This window comes from Colossoma macropomum, unplaced genomic scaffold (assembly GCF_904425465.1).
Source record: "Colossoma macropomum unplaced genomic scaffold, Colossoma_macropomum, whole genome shotgun sequence".
NCBI classification, from domain to species: Eukaryota; Metazoa; Chordata; class Actinopteri; order Characiformes; family Serrasalmidae; genus Colossoma; species Colossoma macropomum.
In genome coordinates this window covers 18,207,802-18,221,723 of record NW_023494800.1, presented here as the reverse complement: position 1 = coordinate 18,221,723, position 13,922 = coordinate 18,207,802, and the positions used below count along the sequence as shown (strand labels likewise).

The window sequence follows — 13,922 nt, the reverse complement described above, 5'->3', positions numbered from 1 at the left end:
CCTGAAGTGATTGAGAGGCTGACGACTCCTCTCTTGTGCTTTTATACATGATTTGGGTAAAATAAATGCTAAACACAACAAACATCATGGGACCAAGAGCATTAATGGATATTTCAGTGTGAACTATTTAAGATGTCAACACAGAGAAAACAAGCACCAGGGCCGAGAGAAATGAAAAAGAGGGACAGTGGGGTCTGTTTATCAGTTTCAACAGCTAACACACACTGTTTCCTCACTAAACACAGAGGCTTTATCCCTACTGTACTCACCATTTCTTCATGAACATGACTATGTGTGAAAGAGAACATCACAGCTGAAGATCAGGAGACAGTGGAATATTTAAAATGTAAAAGTATTAAATCTGAACTACTTAAAACGAGTACCTGCACAAGAGGAATCGAGAATGGTGTAAATCAATGGCAGCACAGCTCCTCACTCTGTTCAATGCTCACGAACATGAATCGACTACGCTTGTTGCTAGAGACAATGCTGCCATCTTGTGGACAACCTAAGCACAGAGGAAAATGTGAAAGATAGACAGATAGAACTTTACTGATTGCTACAAATTGCTACAGTAGCAAGGCATATAATTGCATATAAACCTACGTATATTAGGCAGAAATAAAAATAGGAATAAAAACAGACACATAAATTAGGCAGAAATAGAAAAATAGACATAAATTAGAGTAAACCACGAGAGAGTAGGCATAAAGTATATCTTTTGCATAATTTCATAGCATATAAGACAGAAGTGGTTGAGGTAGATACGACATGATGAATATAAACATAACTAGGAGTAGCAGCAGTGTTTGCAGTATAAAGTGAGCAGTGAGAGTATCATTACAGGAGCAGATTATGATATATTGCACAGTGTGTATTAACAAGAGAGGAGATATAGTGATGTCACTCAGCACCCCACAATGGCTGTGTCATCAGAGAATTTTTCCAGATGACATGACTCAGTGTGGTACCTGAAGTCAGAGGTGTACAGGTTGAACAGGAATGGGGCTAACACAGTCCCCTGGGGTGCCCCAACACTGCACACCTTGTCTGAGACACAGCCCTGCAGTCGCACATACTGAGGTCATCCTGTCAGATAGTCCATTATAGTCCATAAGATAATAGATTCATCCACCTGCATCAGGAGAATACTAGAATACTTACCCTCTAAATAAAAAAAATACACATTGTCTTTAAAAGAAACACCATTAATGCTTGTTTATGAACTTTTTAAAATCAGCACACAGCATAGAAAGCTGTACTCTGAAAAAGAACTCTAAAAATAACTTCTTCATCAACCCTGAAGTTCATGTTGAAACCTGAGTAGACTGATAAACCAATGTGATTAGTCAGTTATTGATCTCAGTGTTACTGAGCTCTGCTAAAGCCTGAGTAGACTGATAAACCAATGTGATCATCAGTTATTAAGCTCAGTGTTACTGAGCTCTGTTAAAGCCTGAGTAGACTGATTAACAATATGTGAAATACTTGTTATTTGGGGTGTTAGTCGGCCAATTTACTCGCCATAGTGGTGCTGAGGCTGGCTTCAATGGCACTAAAATGTTCAGTTTAACAATTCTTCTGGAAATGCTTTTTCTAGTTTGGTAATGCGCTCTTTCTCACACCTATTGAGATTTTATCTCATCTAGTGGCTTTGGTTTGAGAAATGAGCACCATTTTAAACTCCTGGGAAAACTGGACAGGTTTTCAGATTTGCAAATATGCAACAGCAAATTGTAAAGTTTTTTCAGAGGTAATCTGAGCATAGTTACTGTTGCTAGGCTATAAATGACCAACAGGGTGAACTAATTTGCTACAGTGCCACCCCGAGGCAGACCAGTGCTGCATAGTTAGTTAGGAATTAAAAGACAAAAGTTTGCCAACTGTGGAGTAGAATAAATAATGGCCTTTCCCTGAATTTCTGTTTGAGTGTCTATTTTCCCCTAACAAACAGCATAATGTTATAAGTTTATTTTTCAGGGATCTCCTACCCTCAGAATTTTGATTTTGAGACATTCAGAAGGTCCAAGATATTAATTAGGAAGTCTTGGAGCCCCCAGGACCACCTGTATTTCACATCTTGCTGATAAACCAATGTGATTGAGCCAGTTTAATGTGGGTGTTAGAAAACTCTTTTGAGGGATGACTGAACTGATCAGTCTCCTCAGTAGTGGACATGTTAGAGGATTCTGAGGATTCTTTTCTCATCAAAACTAACCACTTTTTTCCAGAGCTTATGTTTATTTTCTTAAAACACTCAGAATTCACCCACTACCCATTTTATACTGTTTAAGTTAATTAACTTGGCAGCCTGGCAGTTATTAATGTTTACAATTCAGCTGATCCAACTGACATTTTCATTAACTATAACAACCCCGATATGCAACCATATTCAGTAGCAGGCCTTTATGTTGAGTGATGTAGCTCTGTTTATTAACTAGTCCATACAAACATGTATTTCTTTTTTCACTTGCTGTTAGTTTCAACATACTAGACTATCTTGCATTTTGAAGTGGGTTTCTGTGAAGCCTGTGTGCTTCATAGAGTTTAACTATCAAAACAATTTATGTAAATCAGCCAGCATAGAGTGGGCAGTGATAGATGCACATGATAACAGCCTGGAACTATCAGCAGCATTCTGGGTATTTCTGATTTCAGTTAGAAACACACATTTACTTTGTGTGGACTAAAAGGACCACTGACACAGAAATGAACCCTCCTTTTATATTAATACCCAGTGTATTTGCTTTTTTTAAACAAACGCAAATGCTATACCTCAGAAATTAGTCTCACACACACCTGCAAGAGCTGTCAGCATACAGTTGTAGAACTCGAAATGGTCATAGACACACACACACAATATGGCCAAAAGTATGTGGACAACTGACAATCTTGCCTATATGAACTTGTTAGACATCCCATTCCAAAACCATGTTTCAGTTCATGTGTCATCTTTGCAGCTATAACAGCCGCCACTCTTCTGGGAAGGCTTTCCACAGCAACAACAATGTATGTTCCAATTCATCCTAAAAGTGTTCAGTGGCGTTGAGGTCAGGGCTCACTAGAGTTTCTCCACACCAAACTCTTTTTTCAGTTCAGTATATTTTTAAAAATTGGTAGCTGTGTTGGGAAGCACCGATTATTTCAGAACAGAGGGCGCAGATTAAAAGAAGACTATACAACACAAAATTGTGAAATTCATGTAAAGACTTTACTGCAGAATATGTTTTCAAAATATTTCAGGACAAACAAACTCTGTAAGCATTAGAAATCAAAATATTAAGAATTTTTTCAAATAAAAGCAATAACAGCAGTGAAATACATATAGTATCTGACAAAATAACTACATAAAGTAGCAAATGCTCAATTCGGGAACACAAGCACATGCTATACAAAAATACAGCCAATGTTTCAACAGAAACATCAGAACAAAAAGGTCATTATCACAGCCGAATGGCCATTTTTTATCAGAATTCCCGATGTTTCTTCCCAAATAAAAAACCTTCAACTGTCCATGAAGCTCTGAAGAAGTGAAAAATGCCCATCAGGTATATTGGTGTGCTGCAACAAATGTTCAAATGACACCAGTGCTGGACAGCGCACTTAGATGGGCTTAGGAAGCGCAGAGACTTCTTCCAGACACTCATCATAAGCTTCCTTGTATTCATCATGGGGTTTAATCATGATCACGCATGTCGGCCGCTTTGAACCAGCTGAGGACCCCAAATCCTGGTCAGAAAATAAAGGCAGGTATAATAACAACTGCAGCAAAGACTAATGCATTAATACACTACTAGCAATCATGAAATGTGTCTGTTAGACGCATCACATTCAACTGGACTCTCAAAGGTCATGCACATCCTAAAACGTAGTCATAGGTGGGTGGAAAGCCATCACATTTACACCGTTATGTGTGTTCTAGTAAAATTGATAAGTATTTAAAAATGATGACACTCTAGAGAAGGATTTAGTTTTCACTCAATGAGAATGTAGGCATTAGCATTCAATTACTAAAACCTCTTAAGTTTAATTTCATTATATTTAGTTAGCGATGGCATCTGTACTGCGTTGTGATAGGTCACACCTCTGATTTTTGAAGTCTATCATTTAAGAGCAACATATCAAAAAAGAGAACAGTGCCTAGCAAACCTTAGTTCCTATGTTGATAGATGCTAATTGTACTAAGAAGCTCTGCTGGAATCAATAAGTTATTCAATTTTTCTCAACTGTTTTTTTAGATTTCTGAGCTGCCTCTTTTGTACATAAGGGAGAATTTAGATTTTTCAGATTTTTCTTCAAGGGTTCTTTAGTAAAAACAAGGGTTCTATTTAAAACTTCTATATAGCACCAAAAAGGGTTCATCTATTGTTATTAGTTATCTAGAGTTTGACTTCTTTTTTGGTGCTATAAAGAACCATTTCAAAAAGGTTCTATACAGAAACTTTTACTTCTACTTTAGTCAATACTTCAAAGAAGGAACAATACTTTTACTTGAGCATGGCTTTAGACTACTCCAAAACACAAAGCAGAAATGGCAACACTCACCACTTTTGAGGGAATGTAAGCATAGGGCAAGTTTCTGTCCTCACACATGACCGGTAAGTGGCAGTACACATCAATCGGAAGTGTGTCTCCAGCAAGTACCACAATCCTTAAAAAGACAAGACAAAGATGAAGCACAAGTTGGCTTCTCATTCGAATTTTCCACACACCTTCCATGTTTCTACATTCATTGTCCATTTTATCAGCTCCACTTCACATATAAGAGCACTGTGTAGTTCTTACAGACAGCAGTCCATCTGTTTCTCTGCATACTTTGTTTACCCTGTTCTTCAATGGTCAGGACCCCTGCTGAAGCTTTTGAACAGTGTCACTCTGTACTGAGAATAGTCCACCAACCAAAATCTAGCCAACAGCTTCCTGTGACCACTGAGGAAGGACTAGAAGATGACCAGCACAAACTGTATAGTAACAGATGAGCTACTGTCTCTGACTTCACATCTACAAGTTGGACCAACAAGGTAGGTGTGTCTGATAGAGGGGACAGCGAGTTTAAAAACTCCAGCAGCACTGCTGGGTTTAATCCACTCGTACCAGCACAACACACACAGCCACGTCAGTGGCGAGAATGATCCACCAACCAAATAATACCTGATCTGTGGTGGTCCTGACCATTCCATAACAGGGTAACTTAAAAGGGGGCAAATAAAGTATGAAGAGAATCAGATTGACCACAGTCTGTAATTGGAGAACTATAAAGTGCACCTGTATGGTAAGTGGAGCTGATAAAACGGGCAAAGCGAGGTGATGTTATGGCTGATTGAGGTGTGTGGAGATATCTAGAGTCCCGATGTATTCACATGTCTCACCACCACAGCCTTGTCTAGACATCTCCACAGTCTGGAACAAGGCTTAGGTGAATCTTACCCGGTCTCTCCTTTGTTTATGAACTTCTGTACTTCTTTTACTCCCCGGCGAATCTGTTTTAGCTTGGCAGCTGCAGAACAACATCACATTCAGAGAAAATACTCTAGTGACTCGGACTCTGTTACATTTTACAATTTTACGTTAACTTTGTAAAATTACAACATGCTAAATGGTCTCCTTTACCTTTTTTTACACATTTGTAGAGCTTCTTGCTCAACTTTCGCGAGGCCAAAGGGTTAGCGATAGGATTGATGTTGGCTATCAAATCCTGGTAGGATTTCTCTGTAGCTCCTGCCTCTTCTTCAGTAGCAGTCTTCTCCTTCTTTATCTTCGTCATGTTTAACACCGCAAACTATAGACGCACACAAGCGTTAATGCTTTATTCGCTGAATGTTTTGTTTCTTCTTTCGCCGCACAGCACACACGTGTTCGACCCGACTTATTTCTAACACCGCTCTTTCCGCTCTCTTGCTGCGCCTGCTCAGTCTGAGCACACTGCCCCTAGCGCAACGGAGGAACGGATGAACCTGCCGTAATAGCTGTTTATCGCTAAACAATCCGCTCATGGCGGAGAAGTACATGCAAAAATATACAGCACTTTTTCCCCCCAGATTTACCACTATTTTACCTTTACCACCTTTTCATTAAAAACGCAGGTTCACTGGTCATTTTGGATAGTAATAAAACTGTTATATTTGAATTGTAGACAGAGACCCCTGGTTCCTATCACCACCATGTAAAGCATTCAGAGCTGGCTTCTCTACAGTGATCTTGTTTACATCTCAGTGACTGAATTATGCAAAATTTTTAGAAAAATCTGTGAAATTCCCCTTTAAGTGATCTGTTTTCTCTTAATGTCAAGTATAATTTGCTCCAAAAAACACTGAGCCCACTTAGCTTTGCATTTCCCTACTTACACACACTCAGTCACCCTCAAACACATGTAAGAAAGTTACACAACAAAGTTTTTTTTAACAATTTTAATATCATTCCAACAAAAAAAAATCAGGAGTGATGCTACACTGAACATGCCACATATTATTTATATCAAACACAAAACATTTCCCATAGGCATCTGATTTTTCAGCTATTTCCAATGTTATTTCACAACTCACTACAAGGCAAAACTCTACTGGACACTTGACTGTGAAATATATACACTTACAAAATATTATAATCCATTTTCTATAACTTAAAAATATGTATATATATATATAAATACTGAACACAGAGGCATGTCCCTCTCTTTTTGATATGTACTTCATATGTACAATGTAAGGTGCACCAACACCTTATCTTCCACATTGTTATTTATTCATAGATTTAGCATGTTAGAGTTCACTCTTTGGGCACTGCTGATCTAACATTAAGGCACAAAAGAAGAAGCATCCCAAAACTGCCAAATGACCAATATTCAGTAAACCTTCACAAAAGGGGACTCATACTGTCCTCTCTCTCTCTCACAAACACTGTAATTGCCTTGGAAATGCAAATTGTAATTTACAGTACATAGATATTTTCTATCAATACTGTACTGCAATAAGACACACAGTCATACACTTCATTACATTAGGGTCCCAAACACAAGACCTCTACCAGTATAACAGAATAAGAAGAAATACCTCCCAATTTCAAGGTTCACTGAGGTATGATAGTTTTGATTAAGGTACCAGAAAGTGTAATGTAAATTCCAAACAGTGTGGGCTCAATTTATATATACACTACAGTCTTTATATCAGTGTTGATTTCCAAAAAAAATCTCATTCTAAAAAGATGGGACAATGTGCAACATTACAGAACTACAGAATATTTAAATAGATGCAGATGACAATGCGTAAAAAAGGACAATCAAGCAAAGACCAATGAACTACATAGCTGAACTATTATCTCAGAGAATGCTTCAGTTTTGTGAGCGTGTATCTACATGAATACTTTAAGGAAGGCAGAAATTCTACAAATGCAATTATGCAGCGTACAGGAGCTTCAAGTCAGGGTGGCACAATAAACCAAAACCTGTAATCAGGACTCCTGTGTCTTTACAGCGATGCCCACATGTGCATGCCGAATGGTGCGCCCGTGAAGCTTGTAACCATCTTGCTTTACCACAGCTATAATACCAGGCTCCACTCCATCTGCTGGGGTATGGCACACTATCTCATGGTCGTAGGGGTCATACGTGGACCCCACAGGACTCATTTTCTCCAGTCCATGCTTAGTGAACACCTCTTGCAGTCTGCCCTGGATTTGTGCCAGGCTCTGAGTTAGGTTCACTGTCTCGGCCCCCTCCGTAGTCTGCTCCAGCAAGTCCGCCACCTCCACTAGGTCACGACAGAAACTTTGAATCCCTATAGAAGACAGAATGGATTACAATCTTATCAAATTATCACTGTAGTTACAGCTGCACAATGATGACAAAATACTAGTACTGCGATTTTATTGCTAAATATTGCGACTGCAATATGCCTCACAATATAACAGCATTTTTGCATCAATAATGTTATTTGATGAAAGACTCGCTTGCATTATTTTGACCAAAATCATTTTTTTTTGTTGCATTACATGAACACCCACAGAAACATGATGCCTCATATGAATTTCACAGCCTTCTCCAATATCAGTAGTGCAATAAGGCAAATATCATGATATTGATTAACAAAAATATACTGTACAGCCCTATTAGTATTCTGAAAAAAAAATAGCCAATCTGGCAAAATATGGAGAGCTTTACCGAAGAGCTTGGCGTCTTCCACAAACTTCTGAGTTCTTCTTCGGACATTGTCTGAGTCAGCCAGAGCTCTTTTATATCTTTCCTGTGAAATAAACAGATAATAATGTTGTACAACTGCTCAATAAGGATTTCAAATTACAGTTTACATATGGAATGCTTACACCTTTACCTAACAGATACAATACACACTAATAAATCAGCAGTGTATGTATTTTCTTACTGTGCAGATGGACAAAAATACATTAAATGAAAGGCAGCAGATATAATGTCATGCCAGTGTTTTTATGCTAAGTGACTGACATATACAGCCAGGTCCTCTTATCCAATAAGTAACTTACAGTGAGATCCTGAACCTGCTGCTCTAGCTTGTGTGCCCTCATCTCCAACATCCTGACATGTGTTACCGAGTGATTGCGGTCATCATCGCCATCATCATTATGGCAGTCATCTCCTCTACTGCGCTGCTCTGCAGCAGTGCTGAAGAAGCCAATATGAGAGCTGCTGTAAAAAACAAACAAGTTTAATGTAGAAAAGTCTACTGACAACTTGCAGCCCCTTTCCTGTTGCATCTTATTGTACAGTAGCACATGGATCACAAACGTCACTCCAACTCTTCCCAGATGTACTGGATAGTCCAGTCAGGAGTTTATTATAAGTTACAGTAGTACATGAATGTATGTATGTCAGTACAGCACCTACACTAGTGCATTTCTAATTCCGTTAAAAGTAAGATCGTCTGGAAAGAAAGGCGAGATGAACAAACGAGCAAACCAGGGTATCTGACCTCGTTCTTGTTACACATTTTCAGTAGTAATAATGCGCCATATCAAACATCGGCTCTGAGATAAGGAAACTGAGATAGGAGTTTATTGTACAGCAGCAAATGAATTCATAGTGAAGCCCTCACCAGCGTCTGATATATTTATAAATGTAGCGGCTCAGGCAAACAATAAAATAGCGACCTCTCTAGTCAACCGGCTGGATGTAGAGTTATCACCGGACACGTAGCGCACGATTACTCGGGATGATGGCACGTGATCTCCCATATTAGTTAACCAGCTATCCTACAAATCTTCAGTATTCCCTGTAGCTAAATAAAACAGAATTTGCAGATATCTAACTGTCCGATTGCAATTAACTGTGAACATTAGCTGGCTAACTAATTAAAAGCTACTGTTCCACTTCTTAAGCTGTTTGTTTTGCTATATGTTACCTCAGTAACCTATTTTCACCACGTACAACACAGTATTTGCGTCTCTCCTCTAACACAGCCGTTTGAAGTCAAGTCTGGTATATTATATTTACAGCCTTCGGAGTCAGGTATATTAAAGCAGGCAAAACATCGATGTCCGCAGTACAGAAGCCGGATTGAGGAAACACCGTGTTAGCTTGTTTTGGCTAACGTTAAAGAAAAACAGCCTGCGGCCTAAAAACAAAGGCACGCTGCAGGGGTTTCTGTCACTTCAGCAGTATCTGGCTGACAAAACATTAACGTTTTAAACAGTAAGTGTTGCCTACAATAAGTTTAAGCTAACCAACATTACACACAGAGTCATAAAATCTGTCTAGCCGGCCACCCTTTAGCTAACTGTACATTAACGGCAATCGTGGCAAGCTTAACAGCTACGTCTGCTTCAGATGTAAACACTAATCAGCCAATCTGCTAATAAAATTAGTAGCTAAAGGTTCTCTGGTAGTTGAATACTGTGTCCGTACCTCGAGTTGTTCAGTCCGAGCGATAATCTTCGTACATCGATTGATTTTTTCCCACGCAAAGAGAGGAAGCGTACGGCCATTTCTTTTGAGCTACATGGGTTAGAGCGATACCCTTGACTGATAAGGCCCGGATCCAGTTCCCGCCCCCACCAGCAGGGTCCTTATTATAAACTGAAAATAAAACTATTACTGACAACATATCAACGTAAAATGAAATAAATTGCATCAAAAAGGCCACAAAAATAAGCTAATTGTAGACTTTTAGTATAAAATGGTGTGGAATGTTTTCCGTTTTCTCAGTGTTTTCGTCCTTGACATAATGCTGATTTACCACTAATGCAGCCAGTATTGTGTTGTGATCAATCTGAAGTCATCAGTCATAAAATCCTCTTGGTGTACATTATATAACGCATATAACCAGCTACAAATATAATGTGACGTCTAAAACTTAAGCAGAAAACTCAAATATATACAGTTGAAAAACATGTATAAAAAAAGCTATCTGTTAAAGGCAGTTGAAATACTTATCAACTAATGAACCCAAATCATAGTGGGTGTATTTAAACTATTATACTATATTTACTTCAAACATTAATGATATATTCTATGAAATATAGGAAATGTAGTTTAGGCCTACAAGCAATCTTAAATTATTATTTTGTATAGAAACAAATAATTCTGAAACATTAAGAAGTTTATTTTTGAGAATATAATGTTGTGTATTTGTAAATAGAAAAACAGCAATAAATCCAAATAGAAATCTTGTACAAAAGATGAACTTTATGTTTATCAACATTAAATCCGTGGTAGGACTTACTCCCTCATTTTATACTAGGCTGCAAGTTTTTCCTGAACACCCGACAATGTTGGGATTTACATGAACTGAAAGTTTTGCAATTCAGTGTGAATTATTTAAGTATTTAGCTATAGACTTGATCATCTCTAAAAAAAAAAAATCAAATATCTGAAAAGAGTAAATGACATAGTTGATATCCAGAGTTACTGGAAGTTTGTGTATTAAATGATACCATCTTTATTAACTTTTTTTTCAGTTTTCTGAATAATTAATTCTTAAGCAGTGTTGGATGATTTTATGTAAAATGCTTGCTTCTAAAGATAGATACAGTTCAATAAATTACCACCCTGTGGCATGGAATGAGACAAAGCTGCTTTTAGGGACTTTAATAAACCACAAACAGTATTCTCTATCAGTCATGCTGTTGTTTCCATCTTATGGTGAGACTTGATGAAGGGAACCCATGTAACTGTAACTTGCCTGGGACTATTTTAGTGCTCTGTGCTTGTTTGAATATTGTAGGTAGTGATGCAGTTCTATGGTTTACATGAACGCATGTGGTTGAACAAGACCATTTTGAAACCATGGATGCAGTTCGAGGCCCAGAGGAAGCCCCCCTTCTCCACTACATTCAAATTCATACCTCAAGAAAAGTCATGTGACCTATTTGAATTTCATGACATCACAGGTGTGAATCACTGATTTGAACCGATGAAGCCAGGTGAGTGTTGCAACATCTTCAGGATTGTACTGCAAGTCTTGTCACCTTGACTTCTATGACCTGGATGACTAACAACCTTCATAAACATTTTTTTATGAGTCTGTACACGCCCAATAGTTCAAGCTCATGGCTGCTATCACAGCCAACAGATTACAACTCATCTTTCTTTTTTTGTTCATGGAGAAACGTTTATTACTCAGCGACACAGAAAGTAACCAAACATCAACTTTTGAGATTAGTTCAACAATGGCTTTATGTACAAAGTAGAAATAAATAAATAGACCTGGTCAAATGAAGTGCTGTAGTGTAACAGAAAAGTATCAGATAAAGAGCTTTTTAAAGTACTGCGTTTTAGATATACGGTTTAAGGGTATAATAGAAAGACATGACACTGTACTTCAGTCCCGAAGTAGGGATTTAATAAACTTAATAAAAGTTCTGTATATAGACAAGAATTATTACTGCTTTATAAAATTTCCCTTTTCCCTTTTTATCACTCCCATATTTTCCATAAAAGTAAAGCAACTTACTTCTCCTTTCTATGATACAATTCACTTTAAACAGGTCCAATCTTATTTTTCCTTTCAAAAAAACTTTCAGGATCTTTCATTGTTTGTTCCAAAACAATTTTACAGCAGCTGTTATTCATTTAGAACTGATCATTTCGTTTGCGAGTACAAACTGAGTAGGTCCATATTTACAGTTGTATGAAAAAGTTTGGGCACCCCTGGTCGAATTACGTTTTGTAGAAAATAAGATAAAACATCCTCTATAGAGAACACACTTAAGCACATTTTAAAGCACAGGTACTAATTATTGGCTTAATTCAACATTTTGGGGAAAAATAAAACATAAAATGTGGCCTGTGCAAAAGTTATAGCACATTTAAATTTTATGTTTGATTTTTTTCCCAATATTTGAAACTCAGCAAATAAATAGAAATTTGTGCACTAAAACTTGCAGAAAAGCCTGTTTCTAGTAGAAAACAGGTTTATATAGCTGTATTCACACTGTTGTTGGCAGAGATGTGTAAATAGGAAGTAAACTGTCATGCTGATGCACTGCCACAGTAGACAGCATAATAACATGCTTTCACTGTCTTGATTCTTAATGGAGTTGCTCCAAAACATTTGAATTCCTCTTCAGACGTGTATCTCTCAGCATGCAAAATGACTATATACAGAACATCCGAATGTTTAAAAGAACATAACCATACACAAGCTGAGCACAAGAAAGCTGTTGAATCCATCCACGGTGCACTCTGCTCCACTGAACTCTTAGCACACGCTGAGTATCGGATCAGACTTCACAACTGAAGTCTCTTCAAACAAATTACAGCATGGATACCCCAGACGACTCTGATCATCAGTCTTTTTAAGAGGAGTTTAATATTAAGTCCCCTTCTTTGACTCCCATTCCTAAAGTTGGGAAAAAAGAGAGGGGAGACAAAACAAATGTAGTATTGGTAATACTGCAAGTACAAGGCTGCATATTTAATACATATTAACTAAATCTCCATTTGCCTCATCTGTATTCAACCTTTGATCACCATGGGCGAATTCACTGCCCAATGACTTTTATTACAAGTATATTGTAAGGACAGAAATTATGAAATTATTGTCTGTGGTAATCAAACGTACAGTACAGATGCAGCAACAGTGGAAAATGACTTTAATCTTCAGTTTTGCTGTCTCTTTGTTCATTTTTTTTTTAAGTGTACCTTTGCCTTCTGCATGACGTTTCCTTTGCTGGATGCATAGATAGATGAAGGACGCTTGCGCATCTCAGTAGCACAGTTCACAGGTAAAGAAGCCTCATAAGGATTTTCAGCTTTCCTGATCTGAACCTGTGGTAAAGGGTGAAAAGAAGTATAAAAGATCCACACAAAAGATAAAATCGTGCAACGCTGCATGTGAAATACAATAAAATCTCAGATACAGAATAGAGTCCTTGCAAAGTAAAGTTCATTGCTAACATTCAAGGAGACTGTCCTTGTGATGTGAGCAATACATTAAACATATTGCTTACAAATTTTTATGTCCAAATATTAAAAAATGTCCTGAAAATATTATTTGTGTTCTAATCACGCACAGCCAAGTCCAATTTGTTGTTAAAGAGCTCTAGCTGAGCCACGCAACCTCTGTAGGGCAGGAAGGGTCCACATTGGATGTTTCTTCAAACAAACTATGGCATAGGTACCCCAGACCACTTCACATTGTCTTCAAGATGTGTTTGATATTATGTACTGTAGGTATGTTAACAGTTAAGAAAGTTTCTTTCATCTCCTATTAATTTACTGGTTCAGGGAAACAAAGTTACAACATTGACAGATTTATCATGTATCCAGTTACAAAATTGTGTAGTTGCATATATGATAAACTGTACTGTTTTAACTGCTGGGATAGGCTCCAGCTCCCCCCGCGACCCAGAAGGATAAGCGGCTTAGAAGATGTGTGTGTGTGTGTGTGTGTGTGTGTGTGTGTGTGTGTGTGTGTGTGTGTACTGTTGTATTGTATATACACTATATGAAATAC

The 13,922-nt window shown here is 37.8% G+C and overlaps 3 protein-coding genes across 7 annotated transcripts in view; all 3 read right to left on the bottom strand.

The window, feature by feature from the left end:
- Positions 1–3,266: 3,266 nt before the first annotated feature.
- On the bottom strand, positions 3,267–5,914 carry nhp2 (NHP2 ribonucleoprotein homolog (yeast)). The gene is made up of 4 exons (XM_036587716.1): positions 5,611–5,914; positions 5,428–5,497; positions 4,546–4,651; positions 3,267–3,729 (listed from the first exon to the last, which is right to left on the bottom strand). Exons 1-4 carry the CDS (start codon positions 5,762–5,764, stop codon positions 3,604–3,606), a joined length of 456 nt encoding a protein of 151 aa, XP_036443609.1. The 5' UTR covers positions 5,765–5,914; the 3' UTR covers positions 3,267–3,603.
- Positions 5,915–6,392: 478 nt separating this feature from the next.
- grpel2 (GrpE-like 2, mitochondrial) lies at positions 6,393–10,010 on the bottom strand. 2 transcript variants are annotated; one of them, XM_036587715.1, is made up of 4 exons: positions 9,872–10,010; positions 8,494–8,653; positions 8,156–8,237; positions 6,393–7,772 (listed from the first exon to the last, which is right to left on the bottom strand). In XM_036587715.1, the coding sequence occupies exons 1-4, from the start codon at positions 9,949–9,951 to the stop codon at positions 7,447–7,449; spliced, it is 648 nt and encodes a 215-aa protein (XP_036443608.1). In that variant the 5' UTR covers positions 9,952–10,010; the 3' UTR covers positions 6,393–7,446. The 2 variants fall into 2 exon arrangements, with proteins under 2 accessions (XP_036443608.1, XP_036443607.1); XM_036587714.1 differs by having other exon boundaries at positions 8,494–8,656; positions 9,872–10,004.
- A 1,775-nt stretch (positions 10,011–11,785) lies between these two features.
- The window catches only part of afap1l1b (actin filament associated protein 1-like 1b), a 29,621-nt gene continuing 27,484 nt past the window's right edge, over positions 11,786–13,922 (bottom strand). For all 4 annotated transcript variants that reach the window (XM_036587712.1, XM_036587713.1, XM_036587711.1 and 1 more), the window contains exons 18-19: positions 13,109–13,234; positions 11,786–12,806 (exon numbers count right to left, since the gene is read on the bottom strand). In XM_036587712.1, coding sequence (XP_036443605.1) covers positions 12,780–12,806; positions 13,109–13,234 — 153 coding nt within the window. In that variant the 3' untranslated portion in view covers positions 11,786–12,779. The remainder of the gene's footprint in view (positions 12,807–13,108; positions 13,235–13,922) is intronic.

Excerpts from the sequence above, each read along its gene's own strand:
- grpel2 (XM_036587714.1), bottom strand. The coding sequence starts at position 9,951 with ATGGCCGTACGCTTCCTCTCTTTGCGTGGGAAAAAATCAATCGATGTA. Across the intron at positions 8,657-9,871 it reads CTCGGACTGAACAACTCGAG|CAGCTCTCATATTGGCTTCT; the intron begins GTACGGACACAG and ends TGTTTTTTACAG. Across the intron at positions 8,238-8,493 it reads AGCAGGTTCAGGATCTCACT|GAAAGATATAAAAGAGCTCT; the intron begins GTAAGTTACTTA and ends TTTATTTCACAG.
- nhp2 (XM_036587716.1), bottom strand. The coding sequence starts at position 5,764 with ATGACGAAGATAAAGAAGGAGAAGACTGCTACTGAAGAAGAGGCAGGA. Across the intron at positions 4,652-5,427 it reads ATAAACAAAGGAGAGACCGG|GATTGTGGTACTTGCTGGAG; the intron begins GTAAGATTCACC and ends TGTCTTTTTAAG. Across the intron at positions 3,730-4,545 it reads CTTACATTCCCTCAAAAGTG|GATTTGGGGTCCTCAGCTGG; the intron begins GTGAGTGTTGCC and ends TTTTCTGACCAG.